Genomic DNA, 13442 nt, shown 5'->3' with positions numbered 1-13442 from the left:
CTGAGGGGACTGTTTAAGTCTATAGATAGTCTTGTATAAGCAACACACACGACCTTTATTCTCCCCCTGAGCAACATAACCAGGAGGTTGCTCCATATACACCTCTTCCTATAGGTCACCATACAAGAAGGCATTCTTAATGTCCAACTGAAATAAGGGCCAATCAAAGTTGACAGCATGAGAAATAAGTAGACGAATAGAGTTCAATCTAGCAACATGGGCGGTCTCAAAATGATCAACCCCATATGGCTGAGACTCTGAGTATACCCCTTGGCAACCAGACGGGCTTTCAACCGCTGAACAGAGCCATCGGAGTGATACTTAACAGTGTACACCCAGCGACAATTCACCAAATCCTTACCAGGAGGAAATCTACTAGACTCCAGGTACCACGACTCAAGAGAGCATCCATTTCCACATCTATGACAGCTTTCTATCCAGGGATACGTAGGGCATCATTATGGGTGCGGGGAATAGGGTTAGTAGAAAGTGACAGGGCAAGACCATGGATGGTCAAGGGAAGATGAGACAAGGAAATAAAGTTTTCAATAGGATACACAACCATAGATTTTTTAGTGCAAGAGCGTGTGCCTTTCCTTTGAGCAATTGGTAAGTCATCAGGCAGAGAAGGAGGAGGAGCTTCACCAAAGGAAGGCGGCAATAGAGGAAGTGAATCATCTGGAGTATTGGTATCTACACTCGATTGTCCAACCTTCTTCTTGTATTGATAAACCTATAGAGGAGGTGAGTCACTAGCACTAGGAACATCAGGAAAGGAGATGAGAGAAGGAATGGGTGGAGGAGATAAAGAAGTCCACTCCATACCAGACTACGACACTTGAGGAGGAAAAAATGATGTGCCTTAAAAAAAGTCACATCGGCACTAAAAAAGTTCATGTGAGTAATAGGGTCATAGCACTTGTACCCTTTCTGAGTACGTGAATAACCCAAAAAAATGCACTTAGTAGACCGAGGAGATAATGTATCTACTTGTGCATGCAAATTATGGACAAAACACACACCAAAGTCTTGGGGAGGAACAAGAAAACTCAGCAAGGTAGGAAACATAATAGAAAAAGGAGACCTATCTGAGAGAACTGAAGAAGGCATGCGATTAATCAAGTGACATGTAGTTAAAACCCCATCACACCAAAAATGTTTAGGAACATGCATATGTATCATAATAGCTCGAGGAGATGTCGGTTCTTATACTCTGCTACCCCATTTTGCTATGGGGTGTAGGTACAACTAGTTTGGTGTATCATTTCATGGTTGGCACAAAATTCAGAAATATCATTTTGGGCATATTCTAAAGCATTATCAAATAAAAAAATCCTAATTAAAATGTCAAACTAAGTTTTTATTTCATTATAAAATTTCTGGAAAATAGATAAAAATTCAGATCTATCCTTTAACATGTACAGCCATGTAAGACGAGAATAATCATCCACAAAGGTCACAAAATAGCAAAAACTAAATCTATTACTAACTCTGCAAGGACCCCATACATCAGAATGGACTAAAGAAAATAAATACGAACTATGAGACAGAGCGAGATGGGAAGGACACTCGGTGATGTTTTCCCAACTCACAGGCCTCACATTCAAACCTAAGCACAGACTTAAAACTAGGAAATAAAAGTTTCAACGTAGACAAAGACAAATGTGCTAAACAACAATGCCATTGGAAAGAGTCACATCCCCAATAATAGTAGCAGTAGCAGAAGAAGCAAGAGAACCATAGTTGAGATAATATAAACCATCTTTTTCACATCCACCAATCGTCTTCGTGTGAAGATCCTGAAAAACACAGTAAAAGGAAAAGAAGGTTACTGAGCAATTTAATGAACTAGTTAACTGGCTCACAGAGAGAAGACTTAATGGAAATTGTGGTACATATAACACAGAAGATAAATTCAGTGAGGATGTAGGTGAGATAGTACCATGGCCTAGAACAAGTGTGGAAGCACCCTTGACAAGAATAACAGATGTAGAATTGGTACTAGAAGAAAAGGTTTAAAAAGTGATGACTTACCAGTCACATGGGCAAAAGCACCTGAATCAATGATCCAGGGGGTAGAAGTAGTGGTAAGAAGGGCTGAGGTACCTGCATGAGCTAGGGTGGCAGCAAATGTAGAGCCACAATTGGATGTATTTGAGGATGCCTCGAGAGTGTGCAAGCGCCAGAGCAACTGATTGATGTCATCGCGCAGACTGGTAAATGAATCTCCTGAGGAAGTTATCGGCGTAGTATCAGTGGAAGACACTGTGTCAGTACTATCATATGACACTGTATGATTGGCTAATTGGGTGGCCCACTCTGGCTTGCCATGCTTTGCCCAGCAAGTCTCAATAGTATGGTTGGACTTCCCACAATAAGTGCAATGGCGAGATGCACGATCAGATTGCTGTCCACTAAAACCTTGACCAGCCGACCCACGACCTCCCCCACGACCACGTCCATGGTTGGCAAGGAAGGCAGAATTGTCTTTGGAAGACTGATCAGGTTTAGTTGATGAAGTAATACACTGCAGTCGCGAATAAGTGTCATTCATAATAGAAACAGTATCACCTGCAAGTAGATGGCCCTTCACTGCCTTCAAATCATTATTCAACCTAGCCAAAAATTTGGAAACGAAAAACTCATTGCGCTGAGCCTTCAATTTGTCAATGTCTGTGGTCAAGGGCTGGAAAACATTGATTTCTTCAACCATTCCCCTGAAAGCACTATAGTACTCTGGAAGAGATCTGTCAGACTGGCGAAACTAGAATAGCTTCTCATAAATATTATACATACGGGTCATGTTCTTTTCCTGAGAGTATGTTTCCTTCAAGTCCTTCCATACTCCCTTTGCAGTAGAGTGAAACATGACATTTGTAGCAACATCTGATTCCATGCTATTCCATAACCAGTTTAAAATCAAGGCATTCTCCTTCATCCATTCATTATAACCCTTGTCAGATGATGGAGGAGGTTCAGAAGTAGTATACTGAAGTTTATCTTTGGCCATAAGATAAACCTTCACAAACTGAGCCCAAAGTAGGTAATTCGAACTTCCCTTGAGCTTTATAAAGGTAATTTGGACATTGACATTGTCCGAGGAAGATATAGCAGTGGTAGTTTTGGTCTCATCCTTGAGGAACAAAAAAAAAATAGAAAAGAAAGGATTGCTGATGTAGAGGCAAACAAACAATCACTTGTATGCAGATCTATATAGTACCATAGAATGGGGGATTGTATTACAGAGCCATATTATTAAGACCTGATCTCTCCATATTCATCACCAAACAATCACCTGTAGGGTTTAGGGTTTAGGGTTTACGGTTTAGAGTTTAGGGTTACATACCATGGGGCAAAAATCGATGAGGTATAAAAAACCCTGTCAAAAATCAGTCTTTGATTGTCAATTAATAAAATGAACAAAGGGACATTATCTAACACCCATGTGATTTAAGCCATAGTAAACGCAGCAGTAGGCGGCTGCACACCAAAGAGGTTAGCGGAAGAATGGAGTCAACAGAGAGGAATGTATAAACCCTAGGCTTGATCACAGAGGCTCTAATACCATGTTACAATCCCAAAAACCTGTAATCAAACAAGAGAAATAGAGGAAAGAATAGAAGAAGAAGAGAGAGAGAGAGGTGCAATCGAAAGAGACTCCCAAAATAGAGGAGTGAACTACGGATCACAGAGGCTCTGATACCATGTTACAATCCCAGAAACTTGTAATCAAACAAAAGAAATAGAGGAAAGAAGAGAATAAGAGAAGAGAGAGAGGTGCAATCGAAAGAGACTCCCAAAAGAGAGGAGTGAACTGCGATCATACCAGAATAGTATGATCGCAGGTCATCAAAACTTATATTAAATGGTGCTGAAGAAAAGTACAAAAATACCCCTATAAAGAAGAAAAACCTAATCACAGAGATATGTGGCCGATAGGACATAAATGCCCCTATGGCCTTGTCGCTGTTTAGGATTAGCGCCTAGCGCTAAACTCAATAGTATTCATCTCAATGGTGAGATAGTGCTCTACCAAAATTCCCCAAAACATTGTATCCTGCTGACTTTCATGCTGTCTTTTCTTCTACTTGGAGTGGGGCCCACTAATGGTGCACTCCTACTCCCCATCTTCTTTAGTTCTGTAAAATTAGACACATGGTGAATTACTGGGACAAGGCTCATTCAGGATGAATTTTTAGTCTTTGATCCAGAATGATTAGAAGCACAATATACTTGATGCTGATAGGATTTGCATGCAGAAGATCCAGTTTCTATACAATAGAAAGACAAACCTTACATCCAAATTTAGACAGGCCTAATCACTATCATCCATGGAATCAAGTATCGGTATCAGATCGGCCAGATCGGATCGGTATCGGCTGAGACCGATCCCGATACCTGACCGATCCTGAGACAGGTATCGGATACCGATCTGGATCGGCCGATCCGTTAAAAAAACATTTTTTTAAACTTAAACTCAGAAGAGAGCTCTGCTTTCATCGGAACGAGAAGAGAGAGACAGCGAAGGGTCTGATTCTGAGCCTAAATCAGGTTCTGGTTGATAAGATTGTTCCTCCCTCGAAAACCTCCGCCGGGATTCTCCTCACTGGGAAGATCAACCAGTTGAACTCGGGGAACTTGACAAGGACGAAACTTAAAAATCAATTCCCATTTTCCCTTCTCCCTGTTCTCCCATGCCTTCGCTTCTGATAAATCGAGGAGAACAGCGAACCACTCTCTCTCTCTCTCTCTCTCTCTCTCTGTTACTTTGAAATTGCACTCAGCCCTCTATATACTTCAGTCAATGCCATGGAGCAACCAAGTGGATGTTTTGTCATCAGATTGATCTTCCTCAGACAGATTCAGAAACTGATAATTGGTAAAGCAAACTAATCCAAGTGATAAGAACACAATCAATAAACCCACCAAGGAAGATACATTGGAAGCCAAGACGGGAAGATCGAAGAGCAATGTTATAGACTTTAAAGCTTTAAGTGAGCATGGCTACAAAGGTCACTGAAGGCGGTCCCTCAATATTGAACATGCCCCCACCCCACCAAAGTTTCTGGAAGCAACAGATTTCAGGCCATGGACGGAGGATGTGGCTTTCGACACAGTAGAAGTGAAACAGAGATTTTTCTTTTTTTTGACCGATCCTTGCTGATACTGTGACCTATCTGGGAATATTGTACGATTTCCAATCCTTAACCGATCCTTGATCGATCCTTACCAATACTGATCTGTATCATATAGGTTTTGGCTGTGACCGATACCGATTCCGATACCGATACCGAGTTTTAAAACCTTGCCATCATCAGATTATTTGCATTCTGCTGCTATGCTAAACCAATTTTTTCCTTCTTTTTTTTCTTTTCAGTAAAGTACGAATGTTTAAATCAGTTTTGATTTTTGTTGCGGGTGTCTCCTTTCCACCTCAACAATTGAGGTTAGTGTTGTGATTTCTGTTTCTTTCTGGTATTGACTGATTCTGTTTTATATGAAGGGGTGGGAAAACCTATTAGAAGCTATGAAGAAAGCAAGGAGATTGAACAATCATGTGTTTTCAATGCTGAAAGCACGTTGCCCACTTGAAGACAAGACAGCATGTGCTATCAAGCAAAGTGGTGCCCCTCTTCATAGAATCAAATTTGAGAACACTGTATCAGCTTTTGAAACATTGCCTCAGAAAGGTGCCTGAATAACCTCACCGGTGAAGCGTGCAGTTGTGCTGTACTTTTGTAAGTTTCCAATTTTTAATTTTTCACAGCTGACATTCTAAGTGTTTCTGTAGCAACTGTAGCCCCACACTTACTGTTTTCACAGCTGTGTAGACAATGAACTTTTTCCTCTTGAAGGGTCAATAGGTGCACAGGTTCGAAGTGTCCATCTTGTTGGGATCTTCCTGATGCTTTAAAAAAGAAAGGAAAAATAGGTGGAGGGGTGGGCCAATCTGGATTCTGGATGGGACAAGCCCCAGTACTCTAGAATTGGCCCTTCAGATCTGAAAACCCAGCTGTAATGTCCAAAAGGGCCAAAACCCTAGAATTGGCCTCTCCGGAGCGTTCAGAATTGGAATCAGTCATGGCCTATTGCGAATTTTCAAACAGTGAGGCTAATACTTTAAAACCTCGGTGAGTTGATGTATTGGAGGATCACGCACCTGTCTAACAATGAATATTTTGAGTCCAAAATGAGTTAAAAAGGATAAAAAAGGGAAAAATATTTTTTGTGGGGGAGTGTGTCTCTATGCCCAAACACGGGGTGAAATGATTGATCCATCTCTATGACATGGAAAACAAAATCCCTGTAGATTCTTTCTCGTACGCTTTCGTTGGCCTTTGAGCATGCTTACAAAAAACGCTTCCCCAAGAAATTATAAAAATGCCACTAAGAAGGAAAAGAATATAAACACTGTGATTGTACCTAGTTTACTCTTTATAGGCCGTTGTCTGTTTCAACTTTAGAACTCCGGCTTGTAGCACGGTGCAATGCAATTTAATTAGTTCCAAATGTGGCCCCAAGGTCAGCCATTAGGATAGCCTCTAGATCCTTTGTGGCCATTGCACCAATGTAGTGGTGATTTGGGAGTCCCTTGGGGTGTGTGCCCAAAATGTTTTTAGTCCCCGGATGTTCACTGCACCAGTGCAATGGCTACAAAGGATCCGGACTCGTTAGGATATAATTGCCTCATCCCCCCCCCCCCAAAAAAAAAAAGAGTATCTCATGGAATAAAATCAGGTCCACTGCACCCTTAGTCATTGCCAATGATAATTTGATTCTATGTTTTTGGTCCCTGCACCCTTAGTCATTGCCAATGATAATTTGATTCTATGTTTTTGGCCGATTCAGAGACCCTAGTTCCGTTTTTCTAAAATATTGATTGGACCCAAATTCTGTAGACATTGTCATGTAATCACGTAGCCATTGGGAAAATTTCTAACTTGGCATTCCAAAGTAGTCTATGGAGCTAATATAAACTGAAGAAGACCATTGAAATCAAGAGATATCCCTTGAATGGTGGGTCTTATAATTGAGAAGTGACTAGGGTTCCCAAAATATGAAAATAAATACGAGGCAACTTACCAAATCAAAGTGTATGTGGCTCAAAGAACATTCAATCGAATGCTCCTCCATGTATGTCCACATTTCACCATGTATATCTGTGCACGTTTATGATTCTATGATTGTTATTACCATGCACTCTCTCATGATCTTGGATTTCTCAAAATTTTATTGCCCTTTCGCTTAAACTAGATTAATTATAACTAAATTGAGTTTTCAAAACATATTTCACTAATTAGAACATACATCGTGTATGCGTATGCGGCCTTATTGGTCTAGGTGGCACGAATTTTGGAAATATTTAAATTAGGTATCTCATTATATTTCACTAATTAGGACTAAGAGTTTCTTTAAATTGAGTTTGCAAAAGCATGCTGATCAACATAATTACTTTAATATAATATTCTTGTAGAGCAATCTAGTGCATGAGGTTCATGCTACTGTAAGGTCTAGAACAGTAAACGTATGCAGCTTTACTCCCTACTTTGCAGAAGAGGTTGTTTCGAAGTTTTTAACTTATGACCAACATATTGCAATAGTGCAACTTAACTATTGGCCTCTAAGAAGGTGAATCTAATGAAGATGGTAATTGCATTTTCCAAGTCTGTTGGCTTCTCTGTGGCATTTCGTTACTGTTTTTTCTCTTTGAAATCATAAACTTCCGGTATTACCATTAGATTAATCATTCCCTGCTCCTATTGCTAACATTCTACCATGTATCAATATCAGTATTTGTAAATTGGATTCAGAGATAAGAGGGGTGGTCTATATGCTCTACCAATTATTTATCCAAAAAAAAAATCTATGTTCTATCAACCCAATACATAATATTGAAAATACAAATAAAATGAATTATTCAAGACCTCTCCTTTCATGACAAGGTTTTTGCATTTTTCTATTTGGAGGAAATGAATGTGTAGCTTCAATAAGTCTACCACATTCAGTCCATCACACAACCAACATAAACAAGGGTAGCCAATATGAGGATTGGGATGAGAAGAGCAATAGGGAGAAGAAACAATGGTGGAGAAGGCAAGGATAGTATGACCAATGGCAGGAAGATAAGTAATAACGTCACAATGATAATCAACACTAAGCCACAGTTGATCTGCTTCAGCCATCCCATTCTTAAGCAAATGCTTGAATATCGATCTACATTAACATCAGTCAAATGTCAAGTTAAAAGGGAATTGGAATTAAAAAATTTTACATGTGGAATAAACAATTTACTCAATCATCAACCTCGCTCCACTAGTAGAAATATACCAATCACCTGGAAAACTATTTCCTAGAGAATATGATACATACAAACAATATTACCATATGTCATAAAGAAAACTAAAACAAGGTAAATGTTTAAAAAATAAAGAAAAAAAACTGAAGGATGAAATCATTACAATAATATAAGGTTATATTTGAACAAAAGCTTAACCAAAAAAAAAAAAAAAAATCTTAAATTAAACATAGGGGAAAAGAATGCTCCCTAGTCATACGGTTTTTATGCAAGCACGAGGGCCAATGAGGGGGTACACATAATCAACAAGGAGTGGAATTATTGAATTTCAAAGGGGTGGGGGCGTCAGTTCACCCCTTTGAGTCTAGGTGCAACGGCCACGTGACCAAGGAGCATTCTCTTGCCCTTAAATATATAATCCATGATCTTATAGCAGAAAATACTAAAAATCGTAAATGGTATATCACACGCAAACTAAAGTTTAGAGCAAAGAATTGTAATACCTAATGATAGGGGGTTACTCGGAAAATTTAGAAGGGCATTCTTTTGCTCTTCTTTTTCTTCTTCTTCTTCTTCAAATTTGGAGTTGAAGAGACAAATGAGAAAGAGATTTCAGGGAGAAAACACGAGAAGAAAGAACTTTCCTAGAAAAGAAATATGTGTGACAGGAAGGATGAAAAAAGGAGGAAAAAATGAGGGGATGTACTTGGGATGGGAAAGAGACTTTTCCATATGAAGATATAAGTGGAAAAGAGGACAAATAGTTTCCTAACAAGAGGTAACTTTCCTGAAGTAAAAAAGATAAGGGAAAAAATGTGCCGGGGGCCTTATGAAGAGGCACACAATTGCATCATCAATATGGGGTGGTTTTTTTATATATCACAGAGGCAGTGCCTTCATTTCACCCCCTCTAGGCAAAGAGACTTCGACGAGGGTGCATTCTTATAAAAGTCTTCTTACTTTTTTCTTACAAAAATTGGTGAAAAAAAATTGTAATTTTATTTTTTTATTTATTTATTTCTCTCTTTTAGTATAACACACATTTTTTTCGGGGGTAGGAACACACATTTTCTTTCAATTAAGGTAAAATCCTAAACATGCAAGACTATAAAAGTTTTCTAGAGTGACATAATGGTAAGTAGGGGTGAATGTTTGGCGCTGACAACCCGAACCCGCCCTGAGCCCGAACAAGGCTTGGGCCAAGTTTTTTTACCATGAGGGCAGGTTAGGGTTGAAAAAACCCAACCCTGTGTCAGGCTTGGGTCGGGCTCAGTTGAGGCATCAACCCGGCCCAACCCGACCAGAATTTTAACCTTGAATTTTTTTATTGAACTTTAGAGCTCCTATTGGTGTTTCATTTTTTTTATAATTTTTTAATATATAAGATATGAATGGCAAAACTAGGTCAACCAAGGTTAATCCAACCATTGTAGAAACCAAGGTTAACCCAACCTTGCCTTGATAGGGTCAATTAGGGTTGGGTTGGGCCTGGATTGAATTTTGAGGACCTTGGGTTGGGTTAGTGTTTTAAGAGACTCGGCATGTTTCAATCCTAATGGTAAGTCACTTTAAATTATTTTGAAAATCCTTTTCACCTTCAATTTAAAAAATAATAATAATAATAAAGAATAAAATAAAAGGTAATCAAAAGGCAGATTTTAAGGGCCTAGATTCAAGGTTATTTCTCTTATTAAAGACAGATTCTTCCTCCTTAAAATTATTTCCTTCATTTGGTTGACAGCTAACAAATCTTATGTCGGGATTTAGGGCCTAGACTAGAAATTATATCATTAATTTGGTATCCTTTTCAGATTTGAAATGAAACTTACTACAAGTATATAAAATAGGACTTTTCTATCACTATCTCTGTCTCTATCCTTTTTCCTAGGACAATGAGTGATTATACGCAGAAAACCACTTTGAACATTCTCTTGAGCAAAGTAAAATATACCAAAAATCTTGCATCTATCCAGCAATCTTTTGAACAACATCAGTTCAAACCTCACTGTCTTTGTGCAATGAAACCCTAGCTTAAACACGTGGATTTGGGATTTTATTTTTTTCTTGAGAAGTTTAGAGTTTTGAGAATGGAAGAACCTTTTAGAAGACAAAATTGAGTAACATGTGATTTTTTTTTCTTTTTTTAATAAAAAGTAACATGTGATTAAGAAAAGGGAATAAAGGGGGCTGGAGATTCTTATAACTATATTTGTTGCTTTTTTATGTTAGAAATTGCAGGGTCCAGTGGTGAATTGTGATCCAATCAGGTGAACTTTGGCTCAGCCGTTCCCTGTAGGATGCCTGGACCATACAAACCCTATGCTTTCCCAATCAGTTGACTCCAAATCGCCCTGAGCCCGAACTCACCCTGAGCCCAAATAGGGCCTGGGTTAAGATTTCAGCCCATAGAGTGGGCTAGGGTTAAAAATTTCAGACCCGACGCCAAGTTGGGCTGGGCCTAGATTGAGGTCTCAACCCAACCCGACCCAATCCAACTCAATCCTACATATTAAGTATTAAGTATATAATAATATAAATATGTTAATAATAATTATGAATGGCAGAATGGGTACTTAAAGAAAAAGATTTGCTAAAAATCTTTAGTTTTTTTTTTTTTTTTTTTTTTTTTTTTTATACCCAGGTTGTCCGGATCTTTGACCCTCTGTGTCCCCTCCAAGCCAACTGTGCTAACCCCTTCGGGTTAATCTTTAGTTTTATACAATCTACATATATACGAAAACTTTGGTCTTTAACCTCTGCAATGCATCAAGATCAAGCAGCCAAGTAACCAAAAGTATTGAGCTGGGCTAGATTGGTTTAAGACAGGCCCAATCAGAGTCCATCAGGGATGGGCTGGGTTGGGCTAAACCGGACAGGGAAGGGCCTGGGCTGAAATATCCTAGCCCGACCTAAGGCTGGTCAGGGCTTGGGTTGAGTTAAGACACCTTAGTGCCAGCCCAACTCGGCCCATTGACAGCCCCTACTCAGCTCATTGAACAGCCCAAATGTTGGAGTTAATCAGCCATGATTGAGGGTGGAGAATATGGATACAATCAAAACTTCTTGAGGGTGTACAAGATTGGGAGCACCAGGGAGAGTCTGTCTCTGACCGGTGGAACTGGAAAGTTAAGAAATGCCTGTGGATATGCTGAAGTCCGGCCACTCATTCCACCTGGTCAGCTTGTCAATGATGGAGCAGAGACATTGCTAAGAATCACATCCCATCTCACCTACTAATATTGCTCTGGTCAACAAAAAGCAGAAGGTAGTTTCCCTGCTACTGGGAGTTTCTGATAGCTTGTGAATCAGGTACTCATCTCACATTTAAATACACATCAAAATATAAAAGTTGTAATTCTGTCAATTAAGTATTAAAAGTATTGGATTTACAATGAGAAATGATAAATTTCTTCCAATCCAAAAATTCAACAGGTAGGTCAACCACCAGTTTAAAGTCACCCAAAGTCACAGAGCAAGTAAGATCTGAAGCTTCAAATATAGAATAAAGGGAAATTTTCTTGTACCTCCCCTAAAAATATTCAAAACTTCCTATAACCTTACGAATTGAAAATAATATCCACCGCACCTCTAATGTATAACACCGTTAACTTCAAACATGAAAGGACTTTTTTTTACCCTTCCACTAACCTCTAATAGAACACTTTTTACAAAGGATTGGTCTTCTATTCTATATTAAAGTGGCTGCTGGTGAATAGCAGAAGTTTTTCCAAAATCTCAAATACATGTAGAATGACCAAAAGTTTAGGCTGGTCCAGTTCATACTGAATTTTCACACAATTCCCTACTATTTCACAATACACCATCCTCCAGGAAAAGAAAAGATCCCCCCTTAATCGGTTTTCTGCAATTTTTCCCATCCCTTATGCAAATAACCCAATACGGGTTCCAGTCACCATCTATAGTCAAGCATGGATGATTATCATAAGAGATTCTCAACATATCATAAGATTCCTGTTTTTTAAATTCCGCACTTTTCCAAATACAGAAAACAGACAGAATTCTAGGACTCCTTCTTGGGGCAAATACTTTTATGCATTCCTCTTCTGGTATCAAAAACCTAAGTTCTTAAGATAAGTATCAGAGATTACTCCTTTAAAACCCCAAAAGATCATAACTGAAAGTTCTGAAAAGTTGTCAAACAATCAAATCCAAAAAAAACTGGCCCTGTGTTCAATAGCAACAAACAATGAATTTTAGAAAATATCCTTTTGTTGTATGCGCATGAAGATGCATAATGGCCATAGGAACATAAAGTAAACCAAAATAATATTGGCTGAAGCAATCAATATGAAATGCATGAGCATGTGTGCATATTTAAACATTCCTTAGCGCCATGGTTTTAGCAGGTTTACTTACAGAACATTGAAACTATAACCGAGTTCGTTTGGGCCAAAGCAGTAACCTGATATTTAATTCATGAATTATCCCGTCAAGTCTTATCAACGAGATTACTGCCTAGTCAGGCATAAGACTTGTGATCTCCACAAGGTTCGAAACTTCGTTTTGTTTCGGTGTTTCAATGGGTTCAGAAATTGAAATTTTGTTTTGTTTCGACAAAATTTCGACCGAAATGATTTATTTTTTTTTATTTTTTTTTTTTTCGATTGACTGTTTCAGTGGTCAAACGGTCATATTTTGAGCTGAAACTTGGTGGGTAACTTATTTAAAGATTAATAAACTTACTTAGAACAAAAAAAAAAATACAAAAATAATAGGACATGACATTGTTTTAGAGTTGCACCTTTGTTTGGCAGCAACCGTCGAACTGTTCTGAAATTTTTACCTGATTTTGGAGAAATAACTTTACATTTCCTAAGCTTTGAATGTGTAGATCTTGTATGAGTCTAATGGAAGTCAAAATGTGTGATAATCTTGCTAATTAGAGGATTGTTGGAGTGTTTTTCCTTCAAAATATGCAAATGGAACTGAAACCATCAAGACAGGCGAGACAGAGTCTTAATTTCGACCGAAATTTTATTCAAATGTTATTTCAGACCTTATTTCGTTTCTGTCAGGAAAAAAAAAAAAAAAACACCAAAATTCCAAAATTTATTTCGGCGAGATTTCAAACCATGAATCTCCATGTGAACTGTGAAATTTGGTAGGATCACAAACTCTCTTAAAT

The 13442-nt window shown here is 38.6% G+C and overlaps 1 protein-coding gene across 1 annotated transcript in view; it reads left to right on the top strand.

Moving 5' to 3' along the window:
- LOC122081715 (protein PIR-like) overlaps window positions 1–5884 on the top strand; it is an 88033-nt gene extending 82149 nt beyond the window's left edge. The window contains exon 14 of the mRNA XM_042648919.1: window positions 5504–5884. Coding sequence (XP_042504853.1) covers window positions 5504–5698 — 195 coding nt within the window. The 3' untranslated portion in view covers window positions 5699–5884. The remainder of the gene's footprint in view (window positions 1–5503) is intronic.
- The last annotated feature ends 7558 nt before the right edge of the window (window positions 5885–13442 follow it).

Source organism: Macadamia integrifolia, chromosome 6 (genome assembly GCF_013358625.1).
Source record: "Macadamia integrifolia cultivar HAES 741 chromosome 6, SCU_Mint_v3, whole genome shotgun sequence".
Classification (NCBI taxonomy): Eukaryota; Viridiplantae; Streptophyta; class Magnoliopsida; order Proteales; family Proteaceae; genus Macadamia; species Macadamia integrifolia.
Note: the sequence above shows the minus strand (reverse complement) of the source record. Positions and strands in the feature narration are given on the sequence as shown.